General features: G+C 50.6%; 3 protein-coding genes across 7 annotated transcripts in view; 1 reads left to right on the top strand and 2 right to left on the bottom strand.

Annotated features, from left to right (window-relative positions):
* The window catches only part of ino80 (INO80 complex ATPase subunit), a 31,571-nt gene extending 21,201 nt beyond the window's left edge, over positions 1 to 10,370 (top strand). For 3 of the 4 annotated variants that reach the window (XM_029002120.1, XM_029002118.1, XM_029002119.1), the window contains 10 exons: positions 3,118 to 3,245; positions 4,363 to 4,457; positions 4,589 to 4,661; positions 4,751 to 4,909; positions 4,987 to 5,089; positions 5,198 to 5,286; positions 6,550 to 6,711; positions 7,226 to 7,403; positions 9,253 to 9,453; positions 9,741 to 10,370. In XM_029002120.1, coding sequence (XP_028857953.1) covers positions 3,118 to 3,245; positions 4,363 to 4,457; positions 4,589 to 4,661; positions 4,751 to 4,909; positions 4,987 to 5,089; positions 5,198 to 5,286; positions 6,550 to 6,711; positions 7,226 to 7,403; positions 9,253 to 9,453; positions 9,741 to 9,853 — 1,301 coding nt within the window. In that variant the 3' untranslated portion in view covers positions 9,854 to 10,370. The remainder of the gene's footprint in view (positions 1 to 3,117; positions 3,246 to 4,362; positions 4,458 to 4,588; positions 4,662 to 4,750; positions 4,910 to 4,986; positions 5,090 to 5,197; positions 5,287 to 6,549; positions 6,712 to 7,225; positions 7,404 to 9,252; positions 9,454 to 9,740) is intronic. The other variant, XM_029002121.1, reaches the window with a different exon arrangement.
* A 356-nt stretch (positions 10,371 to 10,726) lies between these two features.
* On the bottom strand, positions 10,727 to 12,144 carry chac1 (ChaC, cation transport regulator homolog 1 (E. coli)). Of its 2 annotated transcripts, none has more exons than XM_029002125.1 (3): positions 11,461 to 12,144; positions 11,346 to 11,381; positions 10,727 to 11,265 (listed from the first exon to the last, which is right to left on the bottom strand). In XM_029002125.1, the coding sequence occupies exons 1-3, from the start codon at positions 11,629 to 11,631 to the stop codon at positions 10,894 to 10,896; spliced, it is 579 nt and encodes a 192-aa protein (XP_028857958.1). In that variant the 5' UTR covers positions 11,632 to 12,144; the 3' UTR covers positions 10,727 to 10,893. The 2 variants fall into 2 exon arrangements, with proteins under 2 accessions (XP_028857958.1, XP_028857957.1); XM_029002124.1 differs by having other exon boundaries at positions 10,727 to 11,268; positions 11,461 to 12,132.
* A 2,290-nt stretch (positions 12,145 to 14,434) lies between these two features.
* Positions 14,435 to 22,001, bottom strand: dll4 (delta-like 4 (Drosophila)). Its single transcript, XM_029002693.1, has 11 exons — positions 21,747 to 22,001; positions 21,403 to 21,648; positions 21,268 to 21,325; positions 20,818 to 21,081; positions 19,100 to 19,160; positions 18,836 to 18,966; positions 18,010 to 18,179; positions 17,118 to 17,337; positions 16,003 to 16,726; positions 15,654 to 15,762; positions 14,435 to 15,291 (listed from the first exon to the last, which is right to left on the bottom strand). The coding sequence occupies exons 1-11, from the start codon at positions 21,798 to 21,800 to the stop codon at positions 15,286 to 15,288; spliced, it is 2,043 nt and encodes a 680-aa protein (XP_028858526.1). The 5' UTR covers positions 21,801 to 22,001; the 3' UTR covers positions 14,435 to 15,285.
* Between the last annotated feature and the right edge of the window lie 466 nt (positions 22,002 to 22,467).

The following is a 22,467-nucleotide window of genomic DNA, read 5'->3' as shown; positions in this document are numbered from 1 at the left end:
CCCCTCTTTTTCCATGAAGGAAACGCCCGGGCTTTGTACTCACCCCCCACCCCCCCATCCGCTGCTTTCGTTTGCCCTTTCGTCTTTTATTCATTCCTCACTACAAGGCAGAAGCAGAAAGTCGTGTGGCGTGTGGCTCAGGCCCCTGTCAGATGTGCCAATCACAGGGCGGCTCGGCGCCGGACTTGGACCCTTTCCTCTCTCCCGGCACCCCTGTCTAGGTTCGGGACGAGCCGCCGAATCCAGCTGTTCCTTGGAAGAATCCGTACATGGCAGGGAATACATTGATTCTGGTAAAAACCTCGGCAGCTCCACGCAGGCACGAGAAGGCCGTCTCCTGGTGTTGTTGGCAGGGTGAGGTCCTGGCCAAGCCAAGACGGCCTCGGTGCTGGCTGTTTAAACCCTGGGGGGCTAATCGTGGTAGGTTTTGGGACGTGAAGGATCCCGGCCTGATCCCTGTAAATTAAACATTTGCACGCTTGTGCCGAGTCGGGAACCTCGGCCGCCCCCTCGCGTGTCCTACAGGGGGAGCCGTCGACCCTGAAATAGTACCTTCGGGACAAAACGGTCCCATCGCGATGGCAAATAGTGTTGCAGCCCTTGGATTTTTAACGTGAAATGATTGTGCCACCGCACTGTAAAAGCCATGGATGCTTCATTTTTCTTTTCTCCAGCGACTGTGTCCCACAGCTAAAGGCCCCCGGCACCAGATCGGCCGTGAAAACGGGGACGATGGTTTTAATGAAATTAGGACTGGCGGAAGAGCACCGGGGTTAATTTGCAGGCCCTGCTCCCTTCTTAATTGGGTCACCCATGGGTCAGGCCTACACCCTGCACCGGAGAGATTGGATTATTTGGGGGGATTGGTTATAGGGTGGAAGAACCGGGTAAAACCCAACTAGTCCCTTCTTTTAAACCAATACTTCAGAAATCAAAATGACACAAATTTTCACAAAAGTTTACACTGTTCAATAATTTGTCAGTCAGTCATTACGATACAGTAATATTACTGTGAAAATATATTTTCATTTTTGGTTTTGGACAGCCTTTGTCGTTCAAGGTGCTGGCATTCATTACAATGCTTGTAACGTGGCTTCTGTACTGCGCTGTAGAAATAGCTGGCATCGGAGGGAATAACTTTGAGTTCTGTTGGTGATTGAGGGCGCGTTCGCATGTTTCTCCGGTGCAGAGAGACCTGAGACATGAAGATGCAACCAGGTTGAAAAACAGATTAATACGAACATTTGTAGCATTTTTCAGGCACCTTGGATTTTAATATCAAATAAAAAACAAGGTAACGTTCATTGAATCAAATAGTTGAAGATGGTCAGATAGATAGATATAGAAATATGTTGTTTTTTTGTTTTTAAACTAAAAACTTAATTTGTTTTTGGGTAATTTTCAGCTCTTCTCCCTGGAGAAAACCCGAACAAATAAACCGACAAACCACGTGCAATTTTTAAATAAAAACTTTTGGGTTTTGGGTAAAAAATAGCATATTATTATTAATTCTATTTAAAGTTAATCCGTCTATTGTCAAATAAATAAATGTATAATTCTATTTTTAAATCCCATCACTTCCACTCTCAGGATATTTTTCTAGATAAAATGGAAATTTTTTATTTTTTTTGTAAACTGTACGTTTTTGAAGAATTACCCTTTTATTTCTTTTAAATCTAATTTATGTCAATAGTATCTGCCCCTCTCTACTTAACATTTGCCAGGATGACGCACTTAAAAGTCAAATACCAAAACCCCCCTGCCGCCTTTCAACAGCTCTGCTCTAGGTCGCCTTTGAAGACGCGTCCAAAATTCTTAGAAGGCCCTCCGAGAGAGCGAGAGATCAATACATGCAGGAAGTGCTTGTTCTCGGTCACCGCTGCCTAATCTCTTGCCATCGGTTGTTGAGTTTGGAAGGCAATTACTTTATTTCCGCGGGGAAAACTCGATATTGTCAGTCTTTTTTTTTTTTTTTTTTTTTTTTTTTTTTCTATTTAAACAATTAGCCAATTGCGTCGTGTTTTCCTTGAAGTTCCCCCTGATAATCGGCACCACATGGAAATCTTGGCACGCGGGTTCCTTCCGCGAGAGCCGGAGCGTTGTTGTCCGCGGAGAGGGGGCCTGGTTCTCGGCAACCTTCTGCTCCGGCTTCATTCGTTCCTCTTTAACACCTCGAGTGGGCAGCTGTGGGTGAGCCCCCCGGGTTGTGTGGTCAAGGTTCACTTGGGGGACGCATTAGCATCGGCCGTCGCTGCCGCCCCCCCCCCCCCCCCCCCCGGACATATTAGCCCGCTGGCCGTGTGCCGGCTGACCGCAGGATTCTGGGATTGCTCACTCGCTTAGTTTAGAGTGTTCTTGACCCGAGGGGGCGGCCGGCCCTTCATCTGGCACCCTGAGGTCATGACCTTGGGGTTGGGGGCCACTAAAGCATGCCTTCTCGCTCGCGGCGCTAATGATGTTAATCGCAGTCACCCGGCATGCAGATCTCTATCTGGCAAACGCTCTTTTAAATCACAAAGGCAGGCTTGCCGTAATCGGACAGATCTTTTCTATTGAGAAATAAAAAAAAGGTTCGTAATCATCTGCGTTTTGGAAGAGCGCAGCATGCGATGGACGGAGCATTTGCCGCTTTTTGGAACGTAAATGCTTTACACTAAAGCAAAACGCATTGAGACGTGGTGGTTTAGCTTTAGGGTGCCATGTTGATGCACAGCAGCACAGCTCACGGTGCACACGGTGTCCTCTGCATTTAACTATCACCCCGAGTGAGCAGTGGGCCGCCATGACAGGCGCCCAGGGAGCAGTTTCGGCAACCTTCTGTTTACGGGGCCGCTTCCTTAACCGTTCAGCCACCACCACCACTTTATTGTACAGCATTTAATGCCCAGAATCCAGGTCCAGGTTTGCGCCACTATTCACGTACACGTCTGCAAGCGCCGTTTCTAAATCAGAAATGGGTTCCTCACTGACTATGACAACTGTTCTCAAACAGGCTAAAACATCAAGTTCCAAGCAGAACCCGTGCAATCCGGACCTCTTATTAAACCCGGACCTCTTATTAACACATGACATTACGTCACACGTCGTGGCGACATTAACATACGTCGTGCGTTCCAGACAAGGAGACCCTGATCACCGATAGCGGGAAACTGCATACGCTGGATCTGCTGCTGAGCCGGCTGAAGTCCCAGGGCCATCGGGTCCTCATCTACTCGCAGATGACCCGCATGATCGACTTGTTGGAGGTGAGGACGTCGCTGTGTCGTCATCAGTGGTTTTGAAAAGTGTTGAAAATGACCGAGAAATAAGTTTCAGTGACATGGTGGATTGGGATGGCGCGCTGGAACGCGAGCTGGAAGTTCCCGGCGTTCCTTCCCAACAGCAGCAGCTCGGTCCACAATGTTGCACGAGATAGTTTTAGGGCCCTACACGAAGTCACGAGGAATGTAGGAGAAGCCCAGGTGGTTGCGAGTGCTCCACTTCCTCTGTTTACAGAAGAGAGGGGTTTTTGTTTCGGCGCCACGTGATGTTGAGCGACCAGCTTTTCCACGGCTCGATATGAGCCTGGGAAAAGCCTCTTTTTCCTCCCCTTCCAAAAGAAAAGTGAAAGTGAAGTGATTGTCACACGTGATGCACAGCACACGGTGCACACAGTGAAATTTGTCCTCTGCATTTAACCCATCACCCTGAGTGAGCAGTGGGCAGCCATGACAGGCGCCCGGGGAGCAGTGTGTGGGGACGGTGCTTTACCCAGTAGCACCTCAGTGGCACCTTGGCGGATCGGGATTCGAACCGGCAACCTTCTGATTACGGGGCCTCTTCCTTAACCGCTAGGCCACCACTGACCCAGAGACATCAGAGTTGGCACCAAAGTGGCATTTTCATGTCCGATTATCGATCTTATTTGATTCATGTTTCCCGTATTAACTAGGGGACAAATTGGGATGCTGCTTTTTTAAAATAATTTGGATCAGTTTTATTTCTGCCACTGACAATAGATCGTTCTTCAGGTGCACAGAACACCATTTAAGATTTTTTCTGATAGTTCTCGTCTATTTTATTTGTCCAGCTGCACTCGAAAGTCCCATATTCCCAGGTTGAAATGGTCCGTCGTGGTGCAATATGGGATTGGAACTGCTGTCCCCCTTCATCTGTGTCCAACCTCGGACCGTTGAGTGGTCCCATTCCACACTGCAGCTTTCTGCATTATTGGTCCCGTCTGGATGTCTGGATTTAGTGGGAGACGCTCGGTTGAGTTTGTTGCGCGTTCTACGCGTCCTCCGTCCGGCGGGTGGACGGGGGTTTTACTGATGTTTACCGGCGGCTTGAACCTTCACCCCCCCCCTCTGCCCGCTCCCGCAGGAGTACATGGTGTACCGCAAGCACACCTACATGCGCCTGGACGGCTCGTCCAAGATCTCGGAGCGCCGGGACATGGTGGCCGACTTCCAGAGCCGGTGAGTATCCCTCGTCCGCCGGCTTCTGGTTCCAATTAGCCGGCTCCGAGTGTGTGGTCGGCCATATTGAAACGTCTGTAGCCGTAAATCTTGGGCGAGCAGGCGCCCTCATTCCCCTCTCTTCCCCGCAGGACGGACATTTTCGTCTTCCTCCTGAGCACCAGGGCAGGGGGACTGGGCATTAACCTGACCGCCGCGGACACGGTGAGCCTGAAGGACGTTCCGGGTTCCTGTCTCTCAGCGGGACGGAATGAGAACGGGGTCCAGATGCCTCCTGTCTCTTGTCTTCCCAGGTGATCTTCTACGACAGCGACTGGAACCCCACCGTGGACCAGCAGGCCATGGACCGCGCTCACCGACTGGGTCAGACCAAGCAGGTCACCGTGTACCGTCTGATCTGCAAGTGCACCATCGAGGAGCGCATCCTGCAGAGGGCCAAGGAGAAGAGCGAGGTGAATACCACCAGACACGTTCTAACACGGGCTAGAAGCAGCCCTGAAAACGCCGTGTCCACCTTCCTCCCACACAGATCCAGAGGATGGTCATCTCTGGCGGAAACTTCAAGCCGGACACGCTCAAACCCAAAGAGGTGGTGAGCCTGCTGCTGGATGACGAGGAGCTGGAGAAAAAACGTCAGTAGACGGCCCCACGTTCCTCCACACTCCTGTCCAGACCAGATGTTTGGTTGTAAGGTAGCGAGCGGTGGGCGTCCGTCTCATTGGCCACGTTCTTCCCTGCAGTGCGTCAGAGGCAGGAGGAGAAGCGGCAGCAGGAGGAGAGCAGCAAGGTGAAGGACCGGAAGAGGAAGAGGGAGAAGTACGCCGAGAGGGTATGTGGCCTGGAGAACCTGCCGAGAATCAGCACGTCAAAGGTTTTAGAATCGATTTTCCAAAATTAAGGCCTCAAATATAAAAAAAAAAAAAAAAAAAAAAAAAAAAACCTTAAATATAAAGGTATTTTAATTTATACGGCAGACCTATTTCCGGGTTTACTAGGAAATTCCGCCACCGGAAACGACTCACAAATAGTGCAAAGCCGAATATATAACCTAGTGGCTTGCAGCAGTGCAGGAAATATGAGAGAATGACGTAATATAAAATTCATATTGTATTTTAGAAGAGCATCACCGTGTCTGCTGAGAAAAAAATCTGGCCAATTTGATGACAGTGGCCCTAAAAAGGTCTTAAAAAGTCTTAAGCTTGATAACTACATGTTTTGCACAATCCAAGACTGATAGGGTTCGGACCAGCTTGGCATCCAGGGCGTAGATTTTCTTAAAAAGGGCAAAATTATGGGGAAAAAAAAATAAAAAATTGTACTAGGTCGTAAATAGCTCACGTTTAGCCCTTAAAAGTCAGCGGGTCTTTTCTGTTTTGCGCCAGAATGTATATTGGTTCCATGCTCTCCAGATGTAGCCCCCGGTAATAAAACTACAAACGACACCAAGGTGGAACCGATCGCTGATATAAACTTTACGCCGCGCATTTGGAATTTTGCCGCGTGCGCTGGTCTGGAGGGTTTGCGAGGTAACGTGGGGTTTTGTCGGCTTCGCTGAGGTGCTTTTATTCGGCTTTGCACCAGTCTGTATTGGTGCGTGTAACTTTATCCCGTCCTGACTGTGAATGAGGCGTGAAATGTTTGGCTAAAATGCAGTTAAAATGGCGAATATGAAGCACCCGGCACGTTAAAAGTCGCCCAGACGGGATGTAAATGCGAAATTAAAAAGCGTGCAATTCCTGCAGTCATGAATTAGCAGGAATACTGTTCCAATTTGTTAAATGTCACTTGATAGATTTCTGTTTTTTTTTTTTTTTTTTTTTTTTTTTTACTCCTTTTTTTTTTTACTGACTTTTTGGCCACTTGGACATGATATTTTAAAACAGAATGAATAGGAAACAATAGGAAAGGTTTTTAATTGATGCTGTCAGCATTATATTATCCATTTATTCTAAATGCACGTTTTAAATTAATCTTTCAACCACAAAACAATTATAAATGAAATTAATACTAAATAAATTACATTTTGGGAAAATTAATAATCAGCGACTTTTTAAATGCAACAACTTTGCTTTTTTTTCCTCGGACTTCCCAGAGGAAAAAGGAGGACGAGCTGGACGTGAAGAAGAAGAAGGAGGGCGTGAATATTGTCCTCCCCTTCGCCCCCTCGGCGGACAACTCCAACTTGTCGGCGGACGGAGACGACTCCTTCATCAGCGTGGACATGGACTCGGCCATGCCGAGCCCCTTCAGCGAGGTGAGACCCCGAATCTCATCTCTCTCTCTCTCTCTCTCTCTCTACCACCAGCTCCCGACTCGGCCCCACTTACTTAATAACAATATTCTGTTGGGTTCATGTGAGATTTACGAAACCCGTTCGGGTTTGTATGTTGTGATGTGACGAAAGGACCATCCAGAAGTGCTGCATGATTTGGGTTTTTGTGGCGATGGTAGCAGCCTACAAACTACATAAACCGTGTCTGCTTTTCCTAATATCAGGCCATTTAAAGTAAATCAAAACTTTATTAAAAGTGCCAGTTACCAATAACACACCTGATTATGAGCATCTTTATTCCTGTTTTAAGGTTTTTACTTTCATATGAAAAATGTAAAATGTGGGTGGACCTAAGTAAAAAATATTTAGTGCATCGGTGCAAGTGTGAAGTTCAGGACTCTCGTTTATGCCCTTCTTCTTCCTCCTCCTCCTTGCTCCACTCTGTACCTCTGGCCCTGGTCCTGCCCCGTGTCCCCGTGTCCCCGTTTGACCCCAGAGCTGTGTGTCTCTGCAGATCTCCCTGAGCAGCGAGCTGCAGCCCGGCTCCCTGCCGCCGGACGAGAGCAGCAGCGACATGCTGGTGATCGTGGACGAGCCCGTGTGCTCCGCCCCGCAGTCCCGCGCCACCAACTCGCCGGCCTCCGTCACCGGGGCCGCCTCGGACGGCATGAACGGTGAGTGCCACCGGGCGTCAGCGTTGTTTTCGTCCCCTTGCAGTTAAGCAATGTCAGAGCTTCAATCCTGACTTGAAGACAGCTTTGTTCCATTAGGGGGAGGTTGGGGGCACTTTTATAGTTATTTTTTACACTTCCAGCCGTTGCAAAAATGGCCCCAATAAAACAAATAAAACACTTTTTGTTCTGTTTGATGTTTTTCCACCATAAGGCATATTTCCACGTGGAAAAGCTGCTTTTTTATTTTATGTTTTTTTCCACTCGTTTCACTCTTCTGATTAAAATTTATAATAATACATTTCTGTATTATTCTGTAAAAAAAATAAATAGAATACATTTATAAATTTTCTTTTGCACCAAATGAACCAAAATACTTCTGCAAACTTGTGGAGTTCTTTGACTGACTTTGGTACCTTGGACAAAAAGGCAGAGCTTCTCTGAGGTTCTAATGGTCCTGATGGAAAAATCTAAAATAAAAAATATCATACTGTGATTATGAAGAATGATTAAAAATTGATTCTTTTTTATTTATTCTTTTGCCAGTGAAATGTTCTCAGATTGGCCGAGTAGAAATATGTTCATAGCAATGGAATAAAGTAGAATAAAATACATTTATAATAAAAGTGCATCCTCAAAGAAACCAGTGTAAGTAATTATGGATATGGCACATATTCATATTTATTGACTGGTGTTGTCTTCTATTTAAATATCATAAGATTTCATAATTATTGTTCAATATATATACGAAAAATAGCATATTGTTATTGTGAAGATTGATAGATTAAATCCAGCTCAATTCCATTGATATTTAGAATAAATACTACAAAAGCAATAAATAAAAATAAGATTTTTATGATATATTTATCATATTGTTTTTATAGGCCAGTGAAAATAAATATGGATATTGATCATGTGCATTGTGGATAATGGTTTGGCCATTGATAACGTTGCTACGTGCCAGGTTCTTTTTGAACGTGGAGCCGCGTGCAGGACTGGTTTATTACTCGCCGTTTTTTCACCGGTAATATCATGCACGAGTGCGCCGGAATCGTCCAAGAAAGGAACTCGTGATGAAGCACCTGGCTTCAATCCCCTTTTATAGGCCAGCGTTTCCATTAACGCGCTGGAGACCCGGAGAGTCCATTAATGCCTCCTCACCGAGGTCCAGTTCTGCGCTTTCTGAGGAACACCTGCGCCGACCTTCTGCCTTTTGATGTTTTTTTTTCCTGTGTGTCTTATGTCCAAGCTACCGAGATTGCGTCCAGACGCTGGCTCGTCTCTGTCCCTTCGTCCCTCAGCTGTCGGGGTCTGGGGGATGTGGGATCTGGCGTGGGTCCGAGGGACGACTCGAGAGCGCCGGCGTATTTCAGTTCTCTAGTCGGGAATCCCCGGCAACGCAGAGCGGTTAATGAGACGAGGACCAGTAATTACACGTTATTGACGTTTTAATCAGTTCTAATTGGGGACCGTCCACCCACATTTCAGAATATAATGGAGTCTTTATTGTAAGACATACTTCCACGTGACATTTTAATGAACATCTCCAGTGCCGGAGAAAACATTTACCGCATTTACCAGACGTCCTTATCCAGAGCGACCAGAGTAGTTACAGGGACAGTCCCCCCCTGGAGACACTCAGGGTTAAGTGTCCTGCTCAGGGACACGATGGTAGTAAGTGGGGTTTGAACCTGGGTCTTCTGGTTCACAGGCGAGTGTGTTACCCCACTAGGTTACTACCATAACCCCAGACTCGCAAGCCGAGATCATGTGACGCGTCTTGGGATGGTGCGAGCATCTGGAGGTGAGCTTCTCCGGTCCTAACCGTGCGTCTGTTGTCCGTCCTCATCAGGCGTGTCCGCCCAGGACACCACCAGTCCGGGCCGGGGCAGGACCGGCAGGAGTCGGGGGCGGCCCAAGGGCTCCGGGGCAGGCGGCAAACCCTCCAGGAAGGGGCGCGCGGGCAGCGCGGCGGCCATGGCGGGCGCCATGGCGGGAGCGGCCGCGGCCTCCGCCGCAGCGTACGCCGCGTACGGCTACAGCGTGTCCAAAGGTAGGACCGGCGGGGGAATACCGCACCAGACACCACATTTCAGGATTTAGTCCTTTTTATTTCATATATTGTTTTCCAGACTTTGTGGAAAAACTTTTTTTTTTTTGGGTTTTATTGTATTTTTTTATATATATATATATAATATATATATATTATTTATCAGTATTCTTTTTTTTGTTTTTGGACGTAATTTATTGAAGGGTGGCAGAATAAAACGGGAAAAGAGGGATTTTTGTGTAGATGGCGCGTTCGCAGCGATTTAAAATGTGACCCGACTGCGTCCCCAGGCGTCCCGGCGTCGTCCCCGCTGCAGCCCTCGCTGGCCAGGGCGTCGGCCCCGCCCGCCCACCACAACCCCGCCAGGAAGGGGAGAGGAGACGGCGGCCACGGCGCACGGTAGCGCACCAGGACCGAACATTCCGCCTCGCCTCCGCAGGGAAAATGTTCCGCTTTTTTAACATTTTCAGAACCTCCGCTCACATCGTCACACGTCTCGCACAAACGCGTCCATCCGTCTCCACGACGGATTAAAGGTCATTGTTTGGAACGAAGGCGGAACCTTTTTTTTAAATTGGCAATGTCAAATCGGAACGGCGCCCCGCTTTTGTGAGATCCTCTTATTTTTGTAGACGTTGCCACTAACACAGCAGCCGAACAGCCTTCTTTGTACAGCCACTGCTGCGGCTTATTAGTGAGAATAATTATATATACATACATATATATATATATGTAAAATTTTGGGGGGATTAATTACACCATTTTGTAGTGAAATGAAATGCTTGGGGGGGGGGGGAGAATTCGTGACCGGTCCTGCTTGACAGACGTGTGCGATGGTCACAACGCTTCGGATGTATGATAGCTTAAGTTAAAAAAAAAAAAAAAAAAAAAAAAAAGTGGATAAATTATGTAAATTGTATTGAAGCCATTTTATTTAAGGAGAAGAAATGAGGGGGAAAAAGTGGACTTATGCTTTTTTTTTTTTTTTGGATCATGTTCATGTTGGGTCTTCAGCTGGGTTGGGTGCATGACGCTCGGGTTCGGTTTTCGTCTCGGAACAGATTGTAAATATCACCGAGGGGGTTTGGGGGGGGGGGTCAATTTTCTCACGATTGCCCGTCTATTTTTATAGCTGATTGTGTAAATATATGGAAAAAAAAATTGCCTTTTACTAAACTGGAGAAATTCAATTCCATTGGAAATAATAAAAACTACATGCTAGACGACGGTACGTGTGGCGGCCTCATCTTTTCATAATCGACTTGTCCACTCACACTTTGCTTTCGGAAAGGCTTTAATTTCTCTTGGGAAAGTAAAATGTACAGTACGGTTTACAGTACAGAGTTGCACCGACATTAACAAACGCAGCTCATGCTTCGCGCATGCACACAAGACGTCACCGTGACGACAACGTAGTACAGGGGCATCACCACGGCAACAGCTTTACAGGAGGACGGACAGGCGGGCCAGGGCGGCCACCTCGATGGAGAACAGGTGGGCGTCGTCCACCTCGGGGCAGCTGGCCCTCATGAATTCGGCGAGGCGGAGCAGGTACTCGACGTTGTGGCCCGTCTTGCCGCGGCAGGCCACGATCCGGGCGGCGATGTCGTCCGGGCTGGCCGGCCCCAGGTAGGTGGGGTTGTCGGGGGTGGCGATGTACACCAGGGCGGGGACGGGCGGCCCGTGCCCGCCGCGCGGGTGGAACTCCACCACCTTGGTGACGTAGCCGCCCCGCACCGCCTCCCGCACGTCCAGGTACTTGAGCGACTCCGCCACCTGGGCGCCGGTCACCTCGAAGGCCACGCCCCACGTGCACTGCTGCAAGGTGAGAATTGACACGGTCAAACTCCTCCCACGGCCTTCACCGACCAATCAGGCGTTAGGCCAGTACTTACGTCACGCTCCTCGATCAACGTCACGACTCTTCCCGGCTGTAACGGAGAAGCGTAAAATGACGTCAGTGGACCAAGCGGAAGCCGGGACAACGTGAAAACCAGGACGTCCACTCACCAGGTCATCGTCGCCACGGTGGAAGTTGTCCCCGTGCCAGAAGCGCCTCTTGTAGCCCTTGACGTGGCCGACCTCGCTCCTCCGGTACTTGAAGTCCGGCTTCCACACCAGCGAGCCGTAGCCGAAGATCCACAGGCTGCCCCGCCCGGCGAGGACGTCCTGGGGCTTCATGGCTCCGGACGGACGGACGGATGTGGGGGATTCGCGACGCGAGCTAGCGAGCTAACCGGCTAACGCCCGCTTCCTCCGGCCGAGCAGCAGCGGTATCGGCTGGCTGACCGCGACGCCGCGGCCGGTGCTGGGCTCCAGCCGCTCGGCGGCTGCGGAGGTGCGCGGATCTCGGTGCCTTGTGCGGTGCATGCCGGTGCGTCAGGGTTGCCGCATGCCGCCTAGAAATCCATCTTCGCCTCGTCGGCGTTTGGATGGAAAGAAAGCGCGGGAGCGTCTCGTCCTCCGGCCGGTCGGGGCCGGGCTGCCGTCGAGCTGGCGCGGGTTCCTGGCGTTTTCGCTCGGCGACGCGGACCGGCGTTTTGTCGGTACAGACGAGCCACGGATCTGCGTTTAAGAGCAGGACGTTCAAGGGCGTCCGGCTGATCGGACCAATGGCATACGCCGGGAGGCGGGCTTATGGCAGACCCCGTCCAATAGGATTCGCTTTGGCAAAACATGGCATGGAATTTGAGAACGCGCCACATCATTGGCGCAGAGGCGGCTTCCAAAGCCCGCCTACGTCTAATCCGATAGGCCAATAACAGAGCGGTCAAAGAAAACGCTGCCTCTGATTGGTCAACACGTCCGTCGTGCAAAGGTCGTCATAAAGGTGTCGGCTGATGCAACTTGGCTCGGCGTTTCGAGCATCCTGATCCCAATATTGCATCAGTCCGCCGCGGCTCCCGTTAAAACCGAGAATATAAATGATATATATTATATTCACAACTCTTCAAACGATCACGTTAACACCACAACTAGGACCCACGTACTGTGCACATGATCAGCATTTCTAAAACGATTCCAGAAAGTGGAACACAGGAAATGGGACTAAGAAGCACCAGTGTGATCATTATAATATAAATTTTACAGCATTTATCAGACTATATTTATCGTAAATTATTGTCTGCATTGCCCGTTACCTGCCAATAACCTTTGGTCGGCCGAAGATAATTCGGATTAGACGCCACTCGTGTTTTGTAGATGGCAGCGCTTCCTTGTTGTCCCTGTCATTTTAAAAGACTCTTCCTTAGTTAAAGCGGGATTAGCTATAAATAGCGGTATTAGCTGGCATCATAAGATACAGGCACATGTAAGCTCCTTACGCGTGTACAATGCGCAGGCCTTTCTCTCCCAATGCCTCGCAAGATCCTATTGCCAAGGCCTCTCAAGGAATGGCTGCCTTAAGAAGGCTGTTTACTGTCACAGTGTCACCCACACGTGCCAACGAGGCGCGATCGAGCGTTCCAGTCGATTCTTTCAACGCCTCGTGTCGTCCTTTCTCCATCCCAGTCACCTCCACTCGGCCGCAAGCTACAGGCGCCCCGAATTCTGTCTGACTTTCAGAGCAGTGGCTGGACTTGCACCAGACTGTTGCTTAATTTAAACGAATTTCTCCTTAATGCACAAATGCATTTTGAGCAAATACCCAGCCTTGCTATGAGACCACCGCCTGTGTGCTCACTGCTGACCTCTAGCGTTAATTAATCGCTACTGCAACAAACGGCCGGGGCTCAATTAATTATAAACGCCCCAACGGTCCACCGCAGGCCTCTTAAATAAGGACAATTCGTCATATCATGCGTGGAGAATAATGTACCCCCTTACTACAACATTGTGTCCCCTCTCCAGGGGACTGTCCCTGGCGCTGCTGATTGCAAGTCGCACTGAACGAATGTCCATTGATGCGAAATATAAATGATCGTTCAGACATTTGCCCTGTTGGTAAAACATCCACGCCGGCGGCAAAGAGAGATGCGTGAGAAAAATATCTGGCCAGCGCCGACATGTTCTGTATTTTTTTTTTTTTCTAAACCAGGCAGGAAGCGGGAAATGATGTCACTGGGTCACAAACAGGATGCTGTGATTATAACACAATGAGAAATGCTTGGCCATGCGGCGGGGACCCAGAAACAGGGAGCTGGGACACACACACACACACACACACACACACACACTGGCTGGTGGGTGGGGTCGAGGAACAGGTTGCAGGCAGCTCAAAGGCTTTAGCAGATGACTAATTACCGCGATAACAAGTGTGTTTTTCGGCTGCCCATTGAGAAAAGTGGTGAATAGTGGCGGTTTTACCCCCGACCGTCACCGGGCACAGTGGTGACCCCACGACGCGACCCCGTCCTGAACAGTCACTATAAATAACGCATGCGGCAGATTGCTCTGACGGGCCAATAAAAGTTTTCTTTTTTGACGGTGACTTTTTACCTCGAAGCCCATCTGTGCGCCGGTGGCTTCTCCGCGCCCCACCAAGGCCTTTTGTCTCGGCCGCCGCGCCCGAGACGTCACCTCGAACCCCGAAGGGAAGCCGGGACCTTGGCACGATTTTTTATTTATTTTTTTTACGGGCACCCAGCTACCCGCTGAGTGAGGGTGGCATATGCCGCTGTTTTTATGGCGGCGCGGGGTCGCACCCTGGGGCATCTGGTTTTGTTTTTTTTTTGTTTTTTCCTTCTCGCCGCTCGGCTGTCTTTGTTTCACAATTTCCAGCTCGAGGGGGCTGTATCCGAGGCAACGGATTTGAATTTCAAGCCAATTTAAAAGTGGAGAAGGGGCGGGCGTTTGGGGGTGCGAGGACTTTTTTCTCCACCGATAATTGTCTTGTGTTGGGGGAACGGACGGATCAGAGGGAGCCGGTCGGTCCTACAACTTCGGTCAAAAAATATTATCACACTAACCAGAACAAATAATAAATGGCATGTCGCCGTGGTAACAGACACAGCATGAAAAGTAATGCCAATTTCCAAAGCACAAATCTGATTTCTTTTTGTTTATTCTTCAGATGTTTGGTCCTTATAAATATGCATTATATACAAAATAATATTATAAAACATATAAAGAGCAGTGTGTCTTAATTTAAATTAACTCTTGAAAGTCATTTAAAGTTAATTTTTTTCTTCTTTTACATTATCATGTTTTTTTTAAAAAGTAATTATAGGCAGTCTGTGGTTCGAGTTACTTTTTTTTCTCTTTCTATCCATATTTATGGGCCATATGTAAAAAAAAAAAAAAATTAAAGGTGAATTGGACTTCCTCTTGGATCCTGCTGGCACAGTACAGTGTCGTAGTTCCGGGTCCCTTGTAGTGCAAATGATCCAAGAGGACCAGGGGCACGAATTGAGCTCCGGATTTAAGGCTTCGTTGTGGTTTTGGGCTGCATACGATCTTCACCGCGGACGGTGGAAGTTCTTCAGACATTCATAGCGCTCAGTGTTCAATATTTTGTGATTCAAAGACTGAGAGAGAGACTGAGAGAGCTCCATTGTACTCTGCCTTCTTTGCATAGCTCACAATGCTGGCTGGGTGTGGACGTTGATTGGTTGGCCGCAGAACGGGTCCATGATTACTCCAACGAGGCGCTGGAAAGGTGCTCGGCGCTGCCAAGAGTCTCACCGTGTCTCTGTACATTTACAGTCATTCCAACGGCCGCTCGTCCGCGGCGAAACGCAAACTCCAACCGCCGCGTCCATTCCCCCGAGCCGCCTTCTGCTCGTTCTCCGGACAGCGGCGGACTTGCTTCGTTTCTCCGTTCCCTTGTAAACAATCCAGAGGAATGGGAAACGTCCGCCGCGACCGCCGCGTCCTCCGTTTCTTCGTCTCCTTTCTTTATACCTGCAGAGGGAGAGCGAGAGAGCGGCAGCTGATTTAAGAGGCGCTGTGAGAACTTGGCACCCGCGCAAGTCCCAGGAGAACCAGGCCAAGTGAATAGTATGGAGCACGTTATGTTATCTGCTGAAGCCGGGGGGCCGCTATCACCCATCTGTTTGGCTTGGCAACATCCGCAAAAGCTCGATTGTGTTCGCTGGGCAGATTGGGAGAGAGAGAGAGAGAGAGCGAGCGAGCGGGGGATTCTTATACTGCAGCCGGCAGTCCGGAAACCCCAATTCAATGGACGTGTCGGAGATATAACACGCAGGGTTGTGGGAATTTTGGACAAAAGGACTTCCACCCTTAAATCACGGAGAAATACTTACCTCGGTCGCGATGACACATTCCCGCCGCTCTTCTGCTATTACGAACACCGACTGGTATGTGGAGTCTCTCGGGGAACATATCGTGGATATCCTACACTCCGGCTTTTCACTGCAAGCACACAAAAAGCAGACCAATCCACGTTACAGCGTAAACGTCCCCGAAAACCACCCGCCCCAGCGGACGTTACGAAGTCGTCCCTGCTCCAAAGCGTTCTGGTACTTGGAATTGTTCTCTCTACACCCACTCTGAGTGAGTGTGTGTGTGTGTGTGTGTGTTCACGTCCAGCTATAATTACGAGCGGGTTTCAGATTTCATGAGATGGACCGAAACGGAGGTTTTCTTTCTCACCTGCACATTCTACTTAGTGGTACTTTCTCTTCTAAACTCTTCTCGTAATTGTAAGTTTTGTCGTCCCGTAACTGGCCGTCCTTTATATCCTTCGAGGAGTTGTAGTCCAAGTGGAAGTTCTTGTGTGTGTGGTTGGACTTTTCCGAGGTGCAGTCCACCTCCAGGCCAACCTTCTTGTTGGTGTTCTTCAGCTGTGAGGCTGGGATGAGGTTGTCCCGCTGGACGTCCGAAACGTTGTTCATGGCCTCACCGTCGCCGCCCTCACGCCGCCTCTGGGCGCAGATGTGCCGGAGGGCGATGAAGAACATGCAGAGCACCACCAGCAGCACCACCATCACCACCGCCGTCAGCACGGCCGTCCACTGGAAGCCGTCCTGGCTGCCCCTGGAGTTCATGCTGGGCAGCGTGACGGCAAAGTACTCGCAGTGGTGGCCGGTGAAGCCCACGGGGCAGAGGCAGATGGGGGCGTTGCCGGGCACGGCGAAGCAGGAGCCCCCGTTGAGGCAGGGCTTGGCCGGACACTCGGCGGCCTCGCGCTCGCAGTTGCGGCCGGCGTGGCCCTGGGTGCAGGCGCAGGCGTAGTCGTTGATGCGGTCCAGGCACGTGCCGCCGTTCAGGCAGGGGCTGCCGGCGCACTCGTTGACGTTGATCTCGCACCGCTGGCCGGTGAAGCCCGTCCGGCAGCTGCAGACCCGGTTCCCGCCGTGGATTACGCACAGGCCTCCTGTCGAGCGGAGAGACAACCGTTACATCTGGGCCGCGCCCAGCGCGCTCGCACTACACAGACCCCGGCGGACGTTCCTTACTGCGGATTGCGGTCCGCGTTTCACATTCCGTTGTTTAGATCAGAGGACAATGGTTGCCAGATGCGGGCCGATTCCTGTTGTTCTGGGGGGACCAATTCGAGAAGGTAGGCTGGTAGTAGCCTAGTGTGTAACACACTCGCCTATGAACCAGAAGACCCAGGTTCAAACCCCACTTACTACCATCTTGTCCCTGAGCAAGAAACTTAACCCTGAGTGTCTCCAGGGGGGACTGTCCCTGTAACTACTGACTGTAAGTCGCTGTGGATAATGGAATCTGGTAAATGGCGTACAGACTCGACAAAGACGTACCATTGGTACAGGGCAGAGTCAGGCACTTGTCCACCCGCTTCTCGCAGTTGAGGCCGGTGTAGCCGCGAGGGCAGTCGCAGGCGTAGCTGCGGCCGGAGTCCCTGGGCCGGCACCGGCCGTTGTGGAAGCAGGGGGAGTCGGCGCAGGTGAGCAGGCTGTGTTCGCAGTGCGATCCCTCGTACCCGTCCGGACAGGTGCAGCTGTAGCCTGGGTTCAAGTCCTGCCGGGAGAGGAGACCTTTGACCGACTCGCGCAAAATTAAGTACCCGTAATCAGAATCCCGAACCGCCGAGGTGCCGCTGAGCAAAGCTCTGTCCCCACACACTGCTCCCCGGGCGCCTGTCATGGTGCCCACTGTTCACCATGGGTGATGGTTAAATACAGAGGACAAATTTCACTGTGTGCACCGTGTGCTGTGCTGCACACGGTGTATCACAATGAAAATCACTTCACTTTCAAAACGGACCCACAGTTGAAAGGTGGAGCATGTATTATTTGTCTCTTATTGGCCCTCATGCAGTGGTGGCCTAGCGGTGAAGGAAGTGGCCCCTGTAATCAGAAGGTTGCCAGTTCGAATCCCGGCCCGCCAAGGTGCCACTGAAGTCCCCTTGATGAAGGTCCCGTCCCCACACGCTGCTCCCCGGGTGCCTGTCATGGTGCCCACTGCTCACTCAGGGTGATGGTTAAAAACAGAGGACACGTTTCACCCTGTGCTGTGCTGTATCATAATGACAATCACTTCACTTCTTCTTCTAGGGTTCACTTAAGATTCCCTGAGGCCCAGAAGTTTGTCCTTGCGGAACCGAAATGAACACCTACTCCACCCAATGTTCCTGGCTGTGTGTTTCCTGCAAAAACGCATGGTTTATTTATTCTAAATAAAGCCGCTTACTGTGCACAGGGCTCCGTTCTTGCAGGGGTTACTGTCGCACTCCTTGACCTCGAACTCGCAGTTGACCCCGGTGAAGCCCGGCCGGCAGGAGCACGTGTAGCTGCCCTGCCCGGTGTTCATGCAGGTGGCTCCGTTCACGCAAGGCTTGTGATGCGTGCAGAAGTTGAGGTCTGGTGAGTGAGGCAAGTCGTATTTTAAGCATGTGTCCAATTGTTGGAAGGAAACTTGGCGTAAGAGTTTAGGGACATTTTTTCTGATTTCTGAAATGCAAATAGCTGTAATTTATAGAAAATATTTTGAATGGTGGCAGTGCCCATCAATCAATGCATTTACCAGACGCCCTTACCTAGACATGACAGGGACGGTCCCCCTGGAGACACTCGGGGTTACATGTCCTGCTCAGGGACACAATGGTAGTAAGTGGGGGTTCCAACCTGGGTCTTCATAGGTGAGTATAAAACCCACTAGGCTACTGCCACCCAATGCCGTGTTACGACTGAAAACAACTTGAAAGATGACACTGTGACAAAGGTTGTCAAGTTCAAGTTTATAGCGTCCAAGCCCAAATGAACAAGATGCATCATGGAGCTACGGGTCCTGGTAAAGTAGGAGGCTGGTAGTGGCCTAGTGGGGTAACACACTGGCCTATGATCCAGAAGACCAAGGTTCAAACCCCACTTACTACCATCGTGTCCCTGAGCAGGACACTGTCCCTGAGCAGGACACAGGGACTGTCCCTGTATCTACTGACTGTAAGTCGCTCTGGATAAGGGCGAAATGTAAAGTCCAATACGTAAGACCAGTAAAGAGCGTGTGACATTCCTACCCAGGTCGCAGTAGATTCCTCCCCAGCCCTCCTTGCAGTTGCACTGCCACGGCTGCTCGCACGTGCCATGCTTACAGGACGGGTGCTTCTTGCACTCGTCGCAGAACTTGCCCTGCCAGCCCTCCCTGCATCTGCAAAGGGGACAAAAAAAAGCAAAGCGTGCCGTGAACCGGCGCGGCACTTTGCGCTCCACTAAAAGCCTGGGGTCAGGAGTTCAGGGCGCCTCCAGACACGACCCCAGAGTCCCAGGGATCGGGGACTTACACGCACTCCCCGGGTCTGAAGCACGTCCCGTTCCTGGTGCTGCAGCCGTCCGAGCAGATCGCTGCAAGAGAACCGAGACGAGGGACACGTGAGCGGAATCACACAAGCTTTTCACGTTACGCGACTTGTGATGAGCGCCTCTAAAGCGGCAGGGCCTGGCCCACAATGCACCCCGGCAGCGGTTTCTGGCCAGCACGCCGTTCGCCATCGATTTTTATTTTTTCCCCTCTCTTGTGGGCGGGGCAGAGGGGGGCGCAACAGATGCTCGCGTCTCAATAGCAGACAGCTGCCCCCATTGTCGGCCATGTTTGCAGCTGCCGCCCCCCCTCCCAACAATAGCGGCCCCGGCAATTTGGTGGCGCGTGGCGGATAATAATGGCGCGATTAACCCGGCGCGTGCGGGGCCAGCCTCCTCCGATGACGCTCGCGCCGGATTAAATTACCCCTCCGAGGGAGAGAGAGAGGGAGCGAGAGAGAGAGAGAGAGAGAGGAGCGAGAGACATAGACAGAGAGAGAGGGAGATGGAGCGAGGGAGGGAGAGAGAGGAGCGAGAGACACAGACAGAGAGAGAGGGAGATAGAGCGAGGGAGGGAGAGAGAGGAGCGAGAGACACAGAGAGAGAGATGGAGCAAGAGATGGAGTGAGGGAGGGAGAGAGGAGCGAGAGACGCAGAGAGAGAGGGAGGGAGCGAGAAACAGAGAGAGGGATAGGGAGGGAGAGAGAGGAGCGAGAGAGAGGGAGAGATGGAGTGAGAGACAGACAGAGGGAGAGATGGAGCGAAGTAGAGAGAGAGAGAGGGAGGTGTGGTAAACAAAGAATAAAACGGAGGGCGCAACTTTTACCGAAGGAACTTTTCTCCTGCGTGACAAAATTTCCCTCATTATCTCGACATATATTAATATATTGTGTATAATAAGGTGGTGTATAAGTGTGGATTATTACCTTATCTTGACATATATTAATAATGTGTTTAATAATGTCCTGTATAATAATGTCGTGTATAAGTGCGGGTTATTACGTTATCTTGACATATATTAATAATGTTCTGTATAATAATGTGGTGTATAATAATGTGGTGTATAAGTGCGGATTATTACGTTATCTCACATATATTAATAATGTGTATAATAATGTGGTGTATAAGTGCGGATTATTACGTTATCTCACATATATTAATAATGTGTATAATAATGTGGTGTATAATAATGGGTGTATAAGTGCGGGTTATTATGTTATCTCACATATATTAATAATGTGTATAATAATGTGGTGTATAATAATGGGTGTATAAGTGCGGGTTATTACGTTATCTCACATATATTAATAATGTGTATAATATTGGGTGTATAAATGCGGATTATTACGTTATCTCACATATATTAATAATGTGTATAATAATGGGTGTATAAGTGCGGATTATTACGTTATCTCACATATATTAATAATGTGTATAATAATGGGTGTATAAGTGCGGGTTATTACGTTATCTCACATATATTAATAATGTGTATAATATTGGGTGTATAAATGCGGATTATTACGTTATCTCACATATATTAATAATGTGTATAATAATGGGTGTATAAGTGCGGATTATTACGTTATCTCACATATATTAATAATGTGTATAATAATGGGTGTATAAGTGCGGGTTATTACGTTATCTCACATATATTAATAATGTGTATAATAATGGGTGTATAAGTGCGGGTTATTACGTTCTTCGCAGTACTCCCCCCTCCACCCGGCCAGGCAGGACAGCTGGCCGTCCGGCCCGCAGCTGTAGTGGCCGAAGCGGTCGTCGCGGGGCGCGCATCTCTTCGAGCACTTGTCGCCGTAGTAGTTGTCGCTGCAGACGAAGCGGTAGGAGTAGCGCAGCTCCGTGTGGCGGGACGCCTGCACGTCCGGGGACCAGTCGGGACCGACGTCCAGCCTCCTCTGCACGGCGAACAGGCCGATCAGCAGGCCGCGGTCGCCGGTGTCTGCGGGTCAGGCAAGAACGGGTCACACGTCGCGCAATTACCGGCGACCACGACGACGACAACGTGCATTCGTGTAAGCGTGTAGGCATCCGTGGCGCTTTCCCACGCCAGGAACACAGCGGAGGAAGTCGAATTGCGGTGCGAGTGGCGGCGCCCCCTGGCGGCGAGGGCGCGCTTTGCACCTACCCACAGGTAGATCCGCGGAGGGCGAGTGCCAAGCCTCGACGATCAGCGAGAACGAGCCCTGCGGGCAAAAGAACCTCGTTTAGTGGACACGGGTGTACAGGTCGGGGGACGCGGGGGACCCGGGGCGCCGCTCACCGGCCAGGCGAAGGCGAGGGGCAGCCGGACGGGGCTGCGCGGCGGCCGGAACGAGTTGGAGCCCAGCACCGGCGTGACGGCGCTGCCGAAGATGCAGTCGCCCGGCGACACCACCGCCTGGTAGTTCTTCAGGCACACCCGGAAAAAGGTGCGACAGTCGGGCGCGCAGGACGCGCCGCTGGCCAGCGCGCCGCCGCCGTTCCGGAACTCGCGGAGGTCGAGCTCGAACACCCCGGAGCCGCGGATCTGCGGGACGCAAGAAGGGGGGACAACAGCGCACAATGCATCTGGGTGTCATTCACGGTCACCTCCCGTCCGTCCGGTTCGGTTCGGTTCTGCGTTACCTGCGTCAACAACGTCGCGCCCAACGCGACGGCGAAGGCGAACCAGGCAGCCATGTCGAGTTTATATCCCCGGGGATCGCGGGGCGCCCCTAATTCCGGGGGTGCGTATATTCCTGCGCGCCGCCGCGCTGCGTGGCTCGGACGCGCGCCGGGCGCATCGGAAACGTCCAGGTTACTTCCAGCGGAAGGGCGGTTTATCCAACTTTCTTCTCCTTCTTCTCTCCTTCTCTCCTTCTCTCCTCTCCGCGCCGCGCCTCCCCCGCTTTTTATACTGGCTTTGTGGTCCGCGCGTCCCGGTATATAAACTGGCCGTCCCCGCAGACCCCGCCCCCTTCACATGGTCCCTCCCCGCGTCGACAAGCGCGTCCAGATTTCACGGTGATGGTGATGATGATGATGATGATGACGATCGCGATGCTCCACTCGGTTGTTTTTGTTTTTTTGTTTTTTTTCGGGTTTACTTTTCGCGCGGGAAAGTTAACCCGCTTTTTATTAACGAGCCGCGTGCGCGCGACCCCGTGGGAAGCGCCGGGGGCGCGCGGGACATTATTATTAATAATAAAAATAATAATAATTATTATTATTACTACAGCGCGATGTTAATAGAAATAAGAGGAATAATTAGTCCGCGCCTTCTCAGAACGAGGCGGGGCTCTTCATTAAGAGCGCGACAATTAACCTTGCGGTTCCCGATGAGCTTCGGCTCGTCAGACTCTCGAAT

Source organism: Denticeps clupeoides, chromosome 14, assembly GCF_900700375.1.
Source record: "Denticeps clupeoides chromosome 14, fDenClu1.1, whole genome shotgun sequence".
Classification (NCBI taxonomy): Eukaryota; Metazoa; Chordata; class Actinopteri; order Clupeiformes; family Denticipitidae; genus Denticeps; species Denticeps clupeoides.
This window is presented reverse-complemented; position numbering and strand designations above follow the sequence as displayed.

Bases quoted from the DNA above. Each gene is read 5' to 3' on its own strand.
- chac1 (XM_029002124.1), bottom strand. From the start codon at position 11,631: ATGAAGCCCCAGGACGTCCTCGCCGGGCGGGGCAGCCTGTGGATCTTC. The intron at 11,382-11,460 runs GTGAGTGGACGT...TCTCCGTTACAG, and splicing joins ACCGTGGCGACGATGACCTG to CCGGGAAGAGTCGTGACGTT. The intron at 11,269-11,345 runs GTAAGTACTGGC...CTCACCTTGCAG, and splicing joins CGTTGATCGAGGAGCGTGAC to CAGTGCACGTGGGGCGTGGC.
- dll4 (XM_029002693.1), bottom strand. From the start codon at position 21,800: ATGGCTGCCTGGTTCGCCTTCGCCGTCGCGTTGGGCGCGACGTTGTTG. The intron at 18,967-19,099 runs GTAAGTCCCCGA...TCCCCTTTGCAG, and splicing joins TTCAGACCCGGGGAGTGCGT to ATGCAGGGAGGGCTGGCAGG. The intron at 18,180-18,835 runs GTAGGAATGTCA...CTCACTCACCAG, and splicing joins AGGAATCTACTGCGACCTGG to ACCTCAACTTCTGCACGCAT.